This window comes from Chenopodium album, chromosome 20 (assembly GCF_948465745.1).
Source record: "Chenopodium album chromosome 20, dcCheAlbu1.1, whole genome shotgun sequence".
Taxonomy (NCBI): domain Eukaryota; kingdom Viridiplantae; phylum Streptophyta; class Magnoliopsida; order Caryophyllales; family Amaranthaceae; genus Chenopodium; species Chenopodium album.
In genome coordinates this window covers 5,183,909-5,196,067 of record NC_137853.1, presented here as the reverse complement: position 1 = coordinate 5,196,067, position 12,159 = coordinate 5,183,909, and the positions used below count along the sequence as shown (strand labels likewise).

Genomic DNA, 12,159 nt, shown 5'->3' with positions numbered 1-12,159 from the left:
ATTAGCTTGGGGTGGTGTAGCTGACGAGAATGCAAACAAGTAGTTGGTGAACAAGTGCAGTAAAATGTTGGATAAATTAAAAGGTGTATAACAACAGAGTAAATTTTATAAAAGAGACGAATCATAATTATTCGAGTAAACAAGAATAACTTACACGTGTACTATTATCGAACAGAGGTATGAATCTTTCATAAATACTGAATTACATAGCTTCTTCCTAAACTCCTAATATGTAACAGAACAGAATATGTGATGGCAAGTATAAGTAATAACCTAGTAACTGTTTATATACACACCAAACCGAACTAAATCTAGAGATGTTTTTTTCCTTTTGGAATTTTCTTCTTTAAACTCTCAACTGGACCTTCTAGCCTTATATAATCATACATTAGTCCACAAAACGGACTGTCGGCCATTGCTTGGGTCAAAAATATAATGTTGTGGCCGACTTGAAACAAAGAGCCTGGCATATTCACCTCAATCAGACGGTACATCCCGTGGATTTGATGCCCGACAATGGCCAGATCATCACCGATAATTCCTGTGTTGAATATAGGCTCGGAGTTTATATCAGGGTCGTTTATTCTAACCTGTGTATTTAACAAACATAAGCAAATTGTTTTTACAAAATTTCAAGATCAAATGTCAGAATGATATATACACTAACTGGATGAATGTGTACAAATAAAGAATTCATTAAGTAGAACGACTATGCAATGTATTAGAGATCTCAACTGAAGATTAGCGTTATTAGCAGAGGCCAAAGCCAGCCACAAAGTATAATTCTCCCCTGCTTCCGGCACACTAGCCAGTGAAAATGCCACCTGCCATGTGGTTTTCTGGTATGTGCCATCAATCATTCGCCTACAAATCAAAGTCACAAAAGGCATATCAAACAAAACCAAGGAAATAAACAATCACAATTTACTATACAGTTTGAAGAGTACAATCTTAATTACCTTGGCACATGAGCAAAAAACCAGTCTGTTTTATAATCACTCACACCAATGAAGAAAACGATATCTTGGTTGGGATACCGGTCAGTATACCTATCCCAAAGACCGTACTGCCTGAATCTGTTTAAACAGAAAGTACAGTTATCTTCAGATTATTAACCTTACATAGTTGCATTTATCAGTAGGTAAGTTACGAGTAGCATAAAAGTCTTTTTAACTTGAAACAGAAAGGTGAATTTACTTGTTCGCTTCATCATGAAGAAAAACTTGGTTAGTATAGTTTGGATTTGGGTCTGGGATAAAGAACTCAGCAGCGCTACGGTCAGGGATCCCAATCTCCCAAATGGTGGGGCTAGTTCTAGGTGGACTAAACACAACTTCACCAATACTCTGGTGCAATCCTCCTGCAGTTATCCAACTAAATATGTTACCATGAATACTCGAAAAATAAAACAAATTCAAAGGCTTATGATTAGCTTGATAACACAGTTGCACCAAGTATATATAAAGTATACTTCAATGAAACTTGTAGATACTTGGAGCTATTTTTATTCGATCTAATTGGTATTCACCAATATACCCAGGCACCCATCCATATAAGGTATAATTTCCTTCCATGATTGATGTGATTGTAAAGCTTCCATTTGGATTGGCTTCTGTCCAAAACTGATAACCCTGTCAACATAAGACAGTTAATTTCAGTGAATTATACAATTTTATCTGTACTTAGTAGGGGGTGGGGTATCAATTCAGGTAATAACATATGAAAGGAGCAATATTTTAGAGATTGTACTCATTCAAATCAAAGCAGTCACTTTGTTTCATGTATTTTGAAGATTTAAAACTTGTGTCCACAGACAGATAGTTTCTAGTACATTAAAAATTCCTCACCTTGGTTTCCATCTGCCAGTTAGTTTCTCCTGATAGAGCCACGCCAACCCTAGCAAAAGGTGCTGGAGCTGGGATCGAGTTGCTGCATAATTATGTAACACAATAAACTTTATCAACAAAAAAGATATGATTAAAACAAGGATGTAAACTTGAAATTGAAAATCGTACTTGTCATTTATTAGAAATCTTCCTGTAAGTGATCCGCGGTGATCAGACTTGGCATAAAAAGATGATTCCACAAAGCTATAAGGCCACTTTTGAACTTCCTCATGAAACTGAAAATTTAATTGTAAAATAGTAAATGAATATTTAAAGATTAATTTTGAAACCTTGATAATTAAGGACTTATCATACCTGCACCTTGGCCTTCCCCCAAAGTGCATAAGGATCTTCACCCTCAGAAACAGAGTTAATATATATGAAATGTGGTCCAAAGGTCTTTCTCCAATTATTATTATCAATTTTCATTGTAAATCCTTTCCCGCCAAACTGGTAAGACAAGTAGTCCTAGGGAAACACAAACCAGGCGGAATTAGTAAGTTATATGAATAGGAAATAACTAGAACGAGTAAGATGTGTTTCGGGTAAAAACAATGGAATGGCTTACCACAGAGGACACTGGACCAACAGAAGAAGTAAGTTGTTGGATTAAAGGCCCTCCGGAATGACTCTCTGTGCTTGGCACAATCACCCAGACTCCAATCGAAGAATTAAAAGATATCCATCCATGGACTTTGAGGTCTTTTGACTCCATGGCATATTGAGCATTGTCATCAACCTACAATGCAGTTTTAAAGGATGAAGTGGTCAGGTCACTAATTACAGTTATTGGTAATTGCATTTGTAAAAGTAGAATAGGTGTACCTGTCCTTTTAGCTTAGGGTCTTTTGGATTTGTCAAGAAGATAGTGCTGTTATCGGCTAGCCATTCACCGCCTTCAATATCCTTCATAGTCGGCATTACCTTCTGAATACTGTCTGAGACCGCCATGTAAGTGAACCTAAACCAAATCATAAAAAAACAGAAAACTTAAATGAGTAGCATAATAAGCAATTGATTAAGTATGAATTTCAGAAAACAGAAGTATTACTTATCCTGATTAAGTGAATAAGTAGCTCCTACTCCGATAAGCTCAACGGGTGCAGCGAAAAATACGTGATCGAACGTGGCATAAGAGTAGAATCCTGAGCTTCCACGGAGCAATATGTACCTAGAATCCAAAAATGTAAAGAACATACATTAAGTTTCCTCAATGTGGCTGTTAACTGAAATTTTTTCTATGGAGGCGGATGCACCATGCTTGGTGCATCCAATGTTCTTTAAAAAAAGGCGGAATGAACATTTAGCTATTCAGTAAAGAACATATAGTTGTTTTGTAAAGAAAATATAGCTATTTTATAAAGAACATCCAGTTTTATATGTTTTTTTGTAAATCTAAAGAACATTTGTAATTTTAGTAAAGAACATTATTGATATAGTAAATGTACATTTGGTATAAATGATCATGTATGTATATGAAAAATGTACATTTTACTGTATTATAATGTACATTGTATTATATTCTAATGAACATATATGTTATAATGTTGGTTACATGTTTTATATACATTGTATTATTTGCATCATATAAGTATATGAAAAAAGAACATTTTACTGTATTTTAATGTACATTGTATTATTTGGATCTACAACTTTTTCTAAATTTGTCTATTTGCTTGTTTTCTTCTTCCAAAATATATTAATTGGTTGATCTTCTTCAAGAATTTCATTTTACTTCTCATTGCAACAACAAAATTATATCAAAATCGCAATTAATTTTCAATAAAATCAAATATTACAATTTTCAATCAAATTTATAAAAAACAAACACTCAAACTCAAAGTAAACAAGTATGAATGTCAAATAAACAAGTATAAATGTCGAATTTGGTCTTACCTTTGGTTTTTATTTGTCATCTTGAACAATTTTGGGTTCAAAATTTCGAATTTCTTGAAATTTTGTTTGAGGTTTGAGGAATTTAAATTGGTTTGAAGTTTTGTTTGGAGAGAGAAAGTGAAATTTTGGTAAAAAAAAAATTGAAATGATTTGTAATTAATGTACGGTAAAAAATAATAATTATAGTACTATTTATCTATTTCATTATACAAAATTTCATTTTAAAAAAAAAATATACAAAATTGTTGCATAAAAAACTGATGTACATTATAAATAAACACTATGTTCTTTTATGCATGTGTCCATGTACATTATAAATGACTACTATGTTCTTTTATATGACCATGTTCATTAGTATATATCTAAATGTTCTTTCCGCGTTTTTGTATTTTGGAGCGGATGCATCATGTGGATCGTGCATCCGCCACCACGAACCAACTATTCGCTGTTAACAACTACAGTGTTAATAACTACTTCAGCCGTCAGTGCGTGGTGTTGTTTTGGTGTGTTTTTCAATCTCTCTGTTTTTGTAGTTGTTGCTTTTGTGTGTTAGAGCAGAGGTATTATTGCAGCTATGTTTCCTTTGCTTTGTTCCAGTTTAAGTGAATTCCTTGGGATCTTTTGTTGAGGTTTGGTGGTAGCTGTTTTCTTGCTTGGGTTTATTTTGGCTTTGTTTTAGCTTGAGGATTGGGTGGTGGTTCACTCTATGTTGGTTTCTTGGTTGTCAAATAACTTGGACTGGCTGTTCGGTCCACTCTTGGTGATTATCATGATGCAAAGTTGTTGTGGGATGATCCCCGAAACTTTTGTTTTGTAAGTGGAACTCGAGTTTGTCAATTGAAGACGACCTTGGCTGACTGTAAGCAAGGAGAATCAAAACTGATTTCGGTTTATTTTGGCAGATTGTCGAAAATTTGGGATGAACTCACCACATATGTCTCGGTTCTTGAGTGCAAGTGTGTCAAATGCACTTGTAATATAGTGCAACAGGTGGAGAAATTAAGGGAGGATGACTATGTGCATCATTTTCTTATTGGCATGGAGGCTTCCTATGCGGCTCTTAGGGCTCAACTTCTTGCCTAAGATCCTTTGCCAACGGTTGATAGAGCCTATCAGCAGGCCATTCAAGCAGAACACTTGCATGGAGGGGAGGTGACTACTCCTACTGAAGATCGTACTAATGTGGTAGCCTTCAAATTACAAAGAACCAAACGACGCAATGATAACAGTGATAAATTCTACAATCACTGTAACATAGAGGGCCATGACGAATCTAGGTGCTTTCAAATACACGGATTTCCAAGTGGTGGAGGGATCGGCCTCGAGGAGGACGTGGATCAGTCCACGGTGGTGCGTCGGCAGGTCGTGGTGGAGGCCGTACAGGTGGACGGGGAAGGGGTGGTGCAGCTCCTTCTGCCCGGGCTAATAAAACTAGTGGTCAAACCAACTCTCAAGCCACGCAAGGGGCTGCTGCCCCTGCTTCTAATGGGGAAACTCTTGCAGGGGTCAAATCCTTTCAAATACAGCAGTTACTTGACTATTTGAACTCCATTAAGCCCAAGCTTCACGGTTAGCACAATTTGGGTTGGATTATTGACACCGCTGCCTCAAATCATGTGACTTGTGATCTTTCTCTTTTGAAAAATGTGACCAATGCGAGCCATTATTCGGTGGGATTGCCGGATGGAAATTCTACCAATGCTTCCAAAATTGGATCGGTGACATTGCAAGGTATTGCAGCCTTGCAGGTACGTAGTCTTTTACAAAATCCATCCGTGTCACAAAAGGCCCAAAAGTAGCTATGTTGGTTTAGTTTGTTGTAGTTATTTCCATTAAGTATGTTTCCTTTAAACTTTGTAATTGTGTTTTATTTATGAAGTTCACTTAGTCCAAAAAAAAAAAAACATAGTGTTATTAGGTGTAGTTATAGTTACCTCACTTTAATCAGCAGGCTGGGCAAGGGTGGAAAACAGCATGTTCTCTCGAAGGAGATCTCTACTTTGTTTTCATTCTGCTCCTTAATGCTAAAGGAGTCTCCCATAATACTGCACAAGTTAAACCTATAGAGTGAGGCTAAAAATACTTCTAGAATAATGTTAAAACATAATTAAGTTAAGAAAGATATGATACCGTTCTGGTAAAGGATAACCACCCTCTAGGTGATTCAGGTACCAGAATGACCTGTAGAGACATGTTTAGTCTAGCTTCATGACATGATCATGAAAATCGATCAAAGAATACAAAAATCTAAGTTGAGTACTTAAAAAAAAGAGTAATATTTATGAGTTTAATTATGTTTTAATAACAAAAACAAGTATGTGAATAAGAGTGCGTATAGGGCACATCGTGACTTACAGTCTTCCATTTTCAATATCGAGTAAATTACTCGATCCATGAAACTGCAAGCTCTCCAAATTACCTTCTGGAAGTGAGAAGGTCATTGTTATAATAGAATTATCTAATATCACCTGCAAAAAAATTCCATAATGCCCACAAATATAGAGTTAATGATGGTACAATTAGTTAAAATAATACTCATTTATATTTATAACATATGATTTTCAAAGTTAATTTGTCACAATTAATATCTAAAAACTGGGGGTACTCCAATTTCCAATTTTACACCTATATATCCATAAGTTGCTATATAGTCCTATAAAACCATCAAATATATCCATAAGTTGCCATATAGTCCTATGTCACCGTCAAACAAGTGGCATTAAGGTCCTAATCGAATACTTTACATGAGTTAAGCATATTTTTGTTGATTGAGTGTTCGAATTTTTCACCTTTTAATACTTGAGGCCGGTTATTTTTCACCTTTTGGTAATTGAATTCAATATTATGGCCAATTAACCCATTAAAATAAAATTTCACTTAACCCCTCCTTTAGGCTTTTATCACACCAAAAACATAATCGCCTTTCACCATTTATTATGTACTAATTATACAACTTACTTTTTCAGAAGATAAATAAATAAATAAATAAATATTATTGGGATTGATTCTATGCGTAAACTTTTTTTTTTTTTTTTTTGTGACGGGATTCTATGCGTAAACTTTGTTTCATACCCTTGTTCCCCCAAATACATTAATCTTATCTTAACTGACAAAAATAAATTAAAACAACAATCCAGTAAAATCAAAACACTCATCAGATAATTCATCAATAAAATTCAAACACCAACATTATTAGTAAACCAAAATATGATTAAAAAAATCCACAAAAAAAAAAAAAAAAAAAAAAAAAAAAAAAAATACCCAATCAAAATTCAGTAGATCAGCTGTTTCTTCATAATTGAGAAATTCAAAAATTGCACAGGTATAAATTAAAATTGAAGAAATTAAGATACTCCACATTGAATATCTTCCAACTGAGAAACCCAAGTGTTTATTTATGTAAAAAGAATTGACGTTTACTTAAATTACACTTTTTTGGGAAGAATTTAACCAAAAATACAGCTTTATTTCACATTCACGGAAATTCAACTATTTACTGTAAAAATATTTCAAAAAAGATGAATAAACAAAATAAATAAACAAAATAACAAATAAAAGATGAAGAAGAAACCTTAAACCCATAATCCAATGTACTTCGAGATCATATACCAAAACATCTAAAAGCATAATCCTTGTAAAAGAGAGAAAAGAAATTTTAGGACCCATAATACGATTAATATCGTTGGGTGAAGGATCTCCATCTTGAACAATAATCAAATTGTAAATGAAACAGAATAAGAGCATGCTCCTAAATTAAAGAACAAGTCACGTACAGAATGAGAACCATAATACCGATACATATAAATTCAATTAACAAAATATTTGATTATTCATCAAATTATTTAATATAATTACATATTTACCTCATTTAAACTTTCATTGAAGCTAACGGTAGGAGGAGGTTGGTAGCCTCCATCTACCGTTACTATCAACAGAAACAGAATGAGAGCTTCAGTGAAGGCATTGCAGCTGATGATACGGTCTACCCTCTTCCTCTTCCGCCCACTGATGGAAGAATAAGCAAAAGCTTGCACGTCCATTTTCGATCGATCTTGAACACAGAGTTGCCTGTTGATAACTTATACAGGAGGTTGTCCAATTATAATGATGGAGGTTTTAAATCAGTTTCAGTGTATTCAATTATGTTTTAGTTTTGTTATTTTTGTGTTTTTAGAAAAGGAGTCTTTTCTATTTTGAGGTCATGCTTTATTAGTGCACTAAGAGTTGTAATTAAGGTTTTATGAAATGAATTAACAACTTTTCTCTCTAACTCTCTTCCTCTACTTCTCTCTCTAATTCTCTCTGAATCTTCTTTTTCCTTCTCTTCTCTAATCTGTTCTACTGTTTTTAATCCTCTTCTTACCATCGAATTGGATCATGCTCCTAAAGAATAAGTCACGTACATTTGATCTTATAGTAGTTGTATGCTCTACCATTCCCCAAAGAGAAAATGATAAATGGCATACACAATTCTATATATGTAATTGATCCAACAATGTAACACACAATCCTCGACAAGTTCTATAATTGTCTAATAGTGCTCAACTGAATCATTAATATAGAAATGCATGTTTGTTATTTCTAATTGATAACTAGTATATATCAGTTTAGTTTGTTTGTGAGCGTGAACTATACTATTTATTTATGGGTAGTGCTATATGTAGCCCTAAGGGCTATATATAAGCATTAAATACACTCTTGGAAATTGTATAAAATTAGGAACTCATGACAAAAACACCCGTAAATCAGTGTAATCAGTGTTTAAATTTTGATGATTTCCTAACCTTTTACGATTTTCAAGTCTAAATTTAATGTTGATATGTAGCCCTAAGGGCTATGTATAGCATTTTCCTTTATTTATTTATAAATATGATAAAACGTAACATTCTCAAATTAACTAGAAATAAAAATAAAAATCACTTTAACAAACATTTTTCCTAGAAAGGAACCGTCACTTATCTATATAAAGAGATGTATGTTTGTTGTTTATAGTTGATCTTTAATGTAAGTTTAGTTTGTTTGTGAGTGTAAAGTTACACTATTCACTTCTCTATAAATATGGTAAAACGTAACATGTTCTTTATGAAGAGATGTATGTTTAATTGCTAATTGTGGTTGATAAATAATGTAAGTTTAGCTTGTTTGGGTAAAAAACTTAAAATAAATGGGGTAACTAACATATTTCCTTGTTTTTTTAATAAGTGCACGAAACAACTTTTGCCTTTTACATTTACCGATAAATTAAAAATTAATACAAACTATACATTTAATTAAAAGGAAATTTTGACTTTTACCACCTTTAAATAACCATTTAATTGAATTTAGGGCCTGTTCTCTTACATTGAAATTCAGTTCAGTTCAGTTCAATTCAATTCAGTTCAGCTGAGTTCAGTCAATGAGAACAGGCCCTTACCACCTCAAAAAAAAAAGATTTACGTTACCACCACATAAAAAAAAATAAAAAAAAAAATTAGTTTTACCACCTAATCCTAATTCCGGTGACGGAAACTGACCGTGGGTCCATTTACTAAACGGATCGGATCTGATTTAGCCACGTCTGACCCGAATCTGTCCGTTGCCATTCCTACTGGTAATATATCATAGAAGAGAGAAAAACCAACACCATTGTGGGTCTCTCATAAACAAGCTTCTTCCGTCTCTCTTCTCAATCCAACAAACTGTTTTAGACAGCTCTTCTTCAAATTACTCCTTGTTTATTTTCTTCATTTATTTTCCCTATTTTTTTACCTTCAATCCAACAAACCAGCTTTTTGGATTTCTTTGCAAAATTTTGTAGTAAATTTCCTTTAAAAAAGCTGTAATTTTTTTCTCCGACAAATTTTGCCGGAGCTCGTCGCCGCCGCCTCCCATTCCCCTTTTAATCGAATCCTGTTAGACCTTGTATTATATTTCGCTAATGGGCCAATGTTAAGCCCGAATCTCTTCTCCTAGGTTGTATATAACTATTGTGAATACCGTAATACAACACAGAAAATCATTTACACTAATCATCTTCTCTAATTTGACATGGTATCGGAGCCAAGATCAATCTAAACCCTAAATTTTTTTTTCTCTAATCTCTAAATCTCTATCACTACTACTCTAATACTCTACACTCTAATCTCTGTTTTTCTCTATTGATAATCGACAATGGGGGATGAAACAAAAATCGATCCTTCATCTCCATTCTATCTAGGTTCGGGTGATCAACCCGGAAACTTGATTTCTCACGTGATTTTGAAGGGTGAGAATTATCTACCATGGTCAAGGGCTATGTCCTTGTCCTTGAAATCTAGGCGTAAATTCGGTTTTGTAGATGGCACTATCTCCAAACCTACAGAGAAAAAGAAGATGCTTGATTGGGATACGGTGAACTCGATGTTGGTATCTTAGATTTTGAGGGCTATTGAACCGAAAATTGCTGCCTCTATTCCATACTTTGAAGAAGCTAGACGGCTGTGGGAATACCTAGAAAAGCGCTACTGTGAAGCAAGTGGTCCTCGCTTGCAACAATTGAGGGTAGCAATCACGAATTGCAAGCAATTGCCCACCATGACTGTCGAAGATTATTACACCCAATTGATGGGTTATTTTGATGACCTTTTGCGCCTTAAACCTCCACATGGATGCAAGTGTGGTTCTTGCTCTTGTGGTGTTGCTGCTGCATACGAGAAGGACAGGGAGGAGGAGATATTGCATCAATTTCTGGTTGGTATTGATGATGCCAAGTATGCTATGGTCCGCACCAATCTTCTTTCTCAACAACCCCCCGCAACTCTTGATCGTGCTTATCAAGCCCTTCTTCAAGAAGAACGTTCTAGGAGTATTGCTCAAACCCATAACTCTGTGGCCCGTGAGGATGCTCATGTGTTTGCTCTTCCCTCGGATCGTAGACAATTTCAGTTGCCTAATCGTGTTGACAAATCAAAGCTTTATTGCCATCATTGCAAACGGCAAGGGCATGACAATGTTGGCTGTTTTGTGCTCCACGGCTACCCTGACTGGTGGCTGGAGAAGTATGGAAAGAAGGGTCGTGCTTCCCCTTCTGCTGTTGCTGCTGCTTTCTCGGGACAGCAGGGTGCTACCTCCAAAGGCTCTGCTTCTTTCTCGGGGCAGCAGGGTGCTCCTACCTCTGCTGCTGCTGCGTCCAACTCAAGCAAACTCCTGGTGCGTGCAAATGCCGTGGGATGCTCTGGTGACTCTTCTCCTATTCCGCAAGATACTCTGTCTGCTCTCTCTGAATTTAAACCCGAGCATGTTCGCCTTCTTTTGAATATGGTTAATAACCAAAACGAAAAAATGAGTGGTGAGTATTTTTCCCTATTTTGGATCATCTACACTGGTGCGTCTCACCATGTTACGGGGGATGCAACTTGTTTGATGCATGTGACTGATATTTCTCCGTGCCCCGTTGGTTTGCCCGATGGTGCACATGCTATGGCTACGAAGATGGGAAGGGCGCACTTAACAGATTGCATTATTTTGGAAAATGTTCTTTTTGTTCCGGAATTAAATTGCAATTTAATTTCGGTCCCTAAAATGATTGATGATTCCCATTGTTTTGTACGATTCACTGACTCTTTGTGTGCTATACAGGACCGACATTCAGGGAGCCTGATTGGAAGCGGTGAACGGATAGATGGACTATATTATTTCCGGCGGCTTCCCAAAGTATGTGCGGTGACGGATCAAGAAGTGTCTACATTTGAGCTCTGGCATCGTCGTATGGGACATCCGTCGGACAGAATTGTCAAGTTAGTTCCTGCAATTAGTGCTAGTTCTAGTAGCAAACTTTTGAATAAAGCATGTGATGTTTGTCCACAGGCTAAACAAACTCGGGATAGTTTCCCCGATAGTGATAGTAGGGCTAGTCGTATTTTTGAATTAATACATTGTGATTTGTGGGGACCGTATAAAACACCTTCTAGTTGTGGTGCTCACTATTTTTTGACTATTGTTGATGATTTTTCAAGAGGCGTTTGGGTCTATTTGTTGAATGATAAAACTGAAGTTTATTCTTCGTTTTGTTCTTTCTTTGCTATGATTAAATGTCAATTTGAGGTTACTGTGAAATGTGTGCGGAGTGATAATGGGACGGAATTTAAACACATGATTTCGTATTTTGATGAACATGGCATTCTTTTTCAAACATCTTGTGTTGGTACACCACAACAAAATGGCCGTGTAGAACGTAAGCATCAACATATTTTAAATGTCAGTCGGGCTCTTATGTTTCAAGGCAATTTGCCACTTACTTTTTGGGGTGAGTGTGTACTTGGGGCGGTTTATTTAATTAATCGTACTCCTTCTCGTGTCCTAGACAATAAGACTCCATTTGAGATGCTTTTTGGTGTTGCTCCTAACTTTGATGAATTAA

General features: G+C 35.5%; 1 protein-coding gene across 1 annotated transcript; it reads right to left on the bottom strand.

The window, feature by feature from the left end:
- Nucleotides 1–311: 311 nt before the first annotated feature.
- LOC145596666 (uncharacterized) lies at nt 312–7,822 on the bottom strand. The gene is made up of 16 exons (XM_081652884.1): nt 7,638–7,822; nt 7,392–7,530; nt 6,138–6,250; nt 5,913–5,963; nt 5,717–5,827; nt 2,938–3,057; nt 2,712–2,847; nt 2,455–2,625; nt 2,202–2,354; nt 2,016–2,122; nt 1,848–1,929; nt 1,493–1,631; nt 1,198–1,360; nt 960–1,076; nt 708–864; nt 312–590 (listed from the first exon to the last, which is right to left on the bottom strand). Exons 1-16 carry the CDS (start codon nt 7,820–7,822, stop codon nt 312–314), a joined length of 2,223 nt encoding a protein of 740 aa, XP_081509010.1.
- Nucleotides 7,823–12,159: the final 4,337 nt, after the last annotated feature.

Excerpts from the sequence above, each read along its gene's own strand:
- LOC145596666 (XM_081652884.1), bottom strand. The coding sequence starts at position 7,822 with ATGGACGTGCAAGCTTTTGCTTATTCTTCCATCAGTGGGCGGAAGAGG. Across the intron at positions 3,058-5,716 it reads AGCCTGCTGATTAAAGTGAG|GTACATATTGCTCCGTGGAA; the intron begins GTAACTATAACT and ends TTTGGATTCTAG. Across the intron at positions 1,632-1,847 it reads ACTGGCAGATGGAAACCAAG|GGTTATCAGTTTTGGACAGA; the intron begins GTGAGGAATTTT and ends TTATGTTGACAG.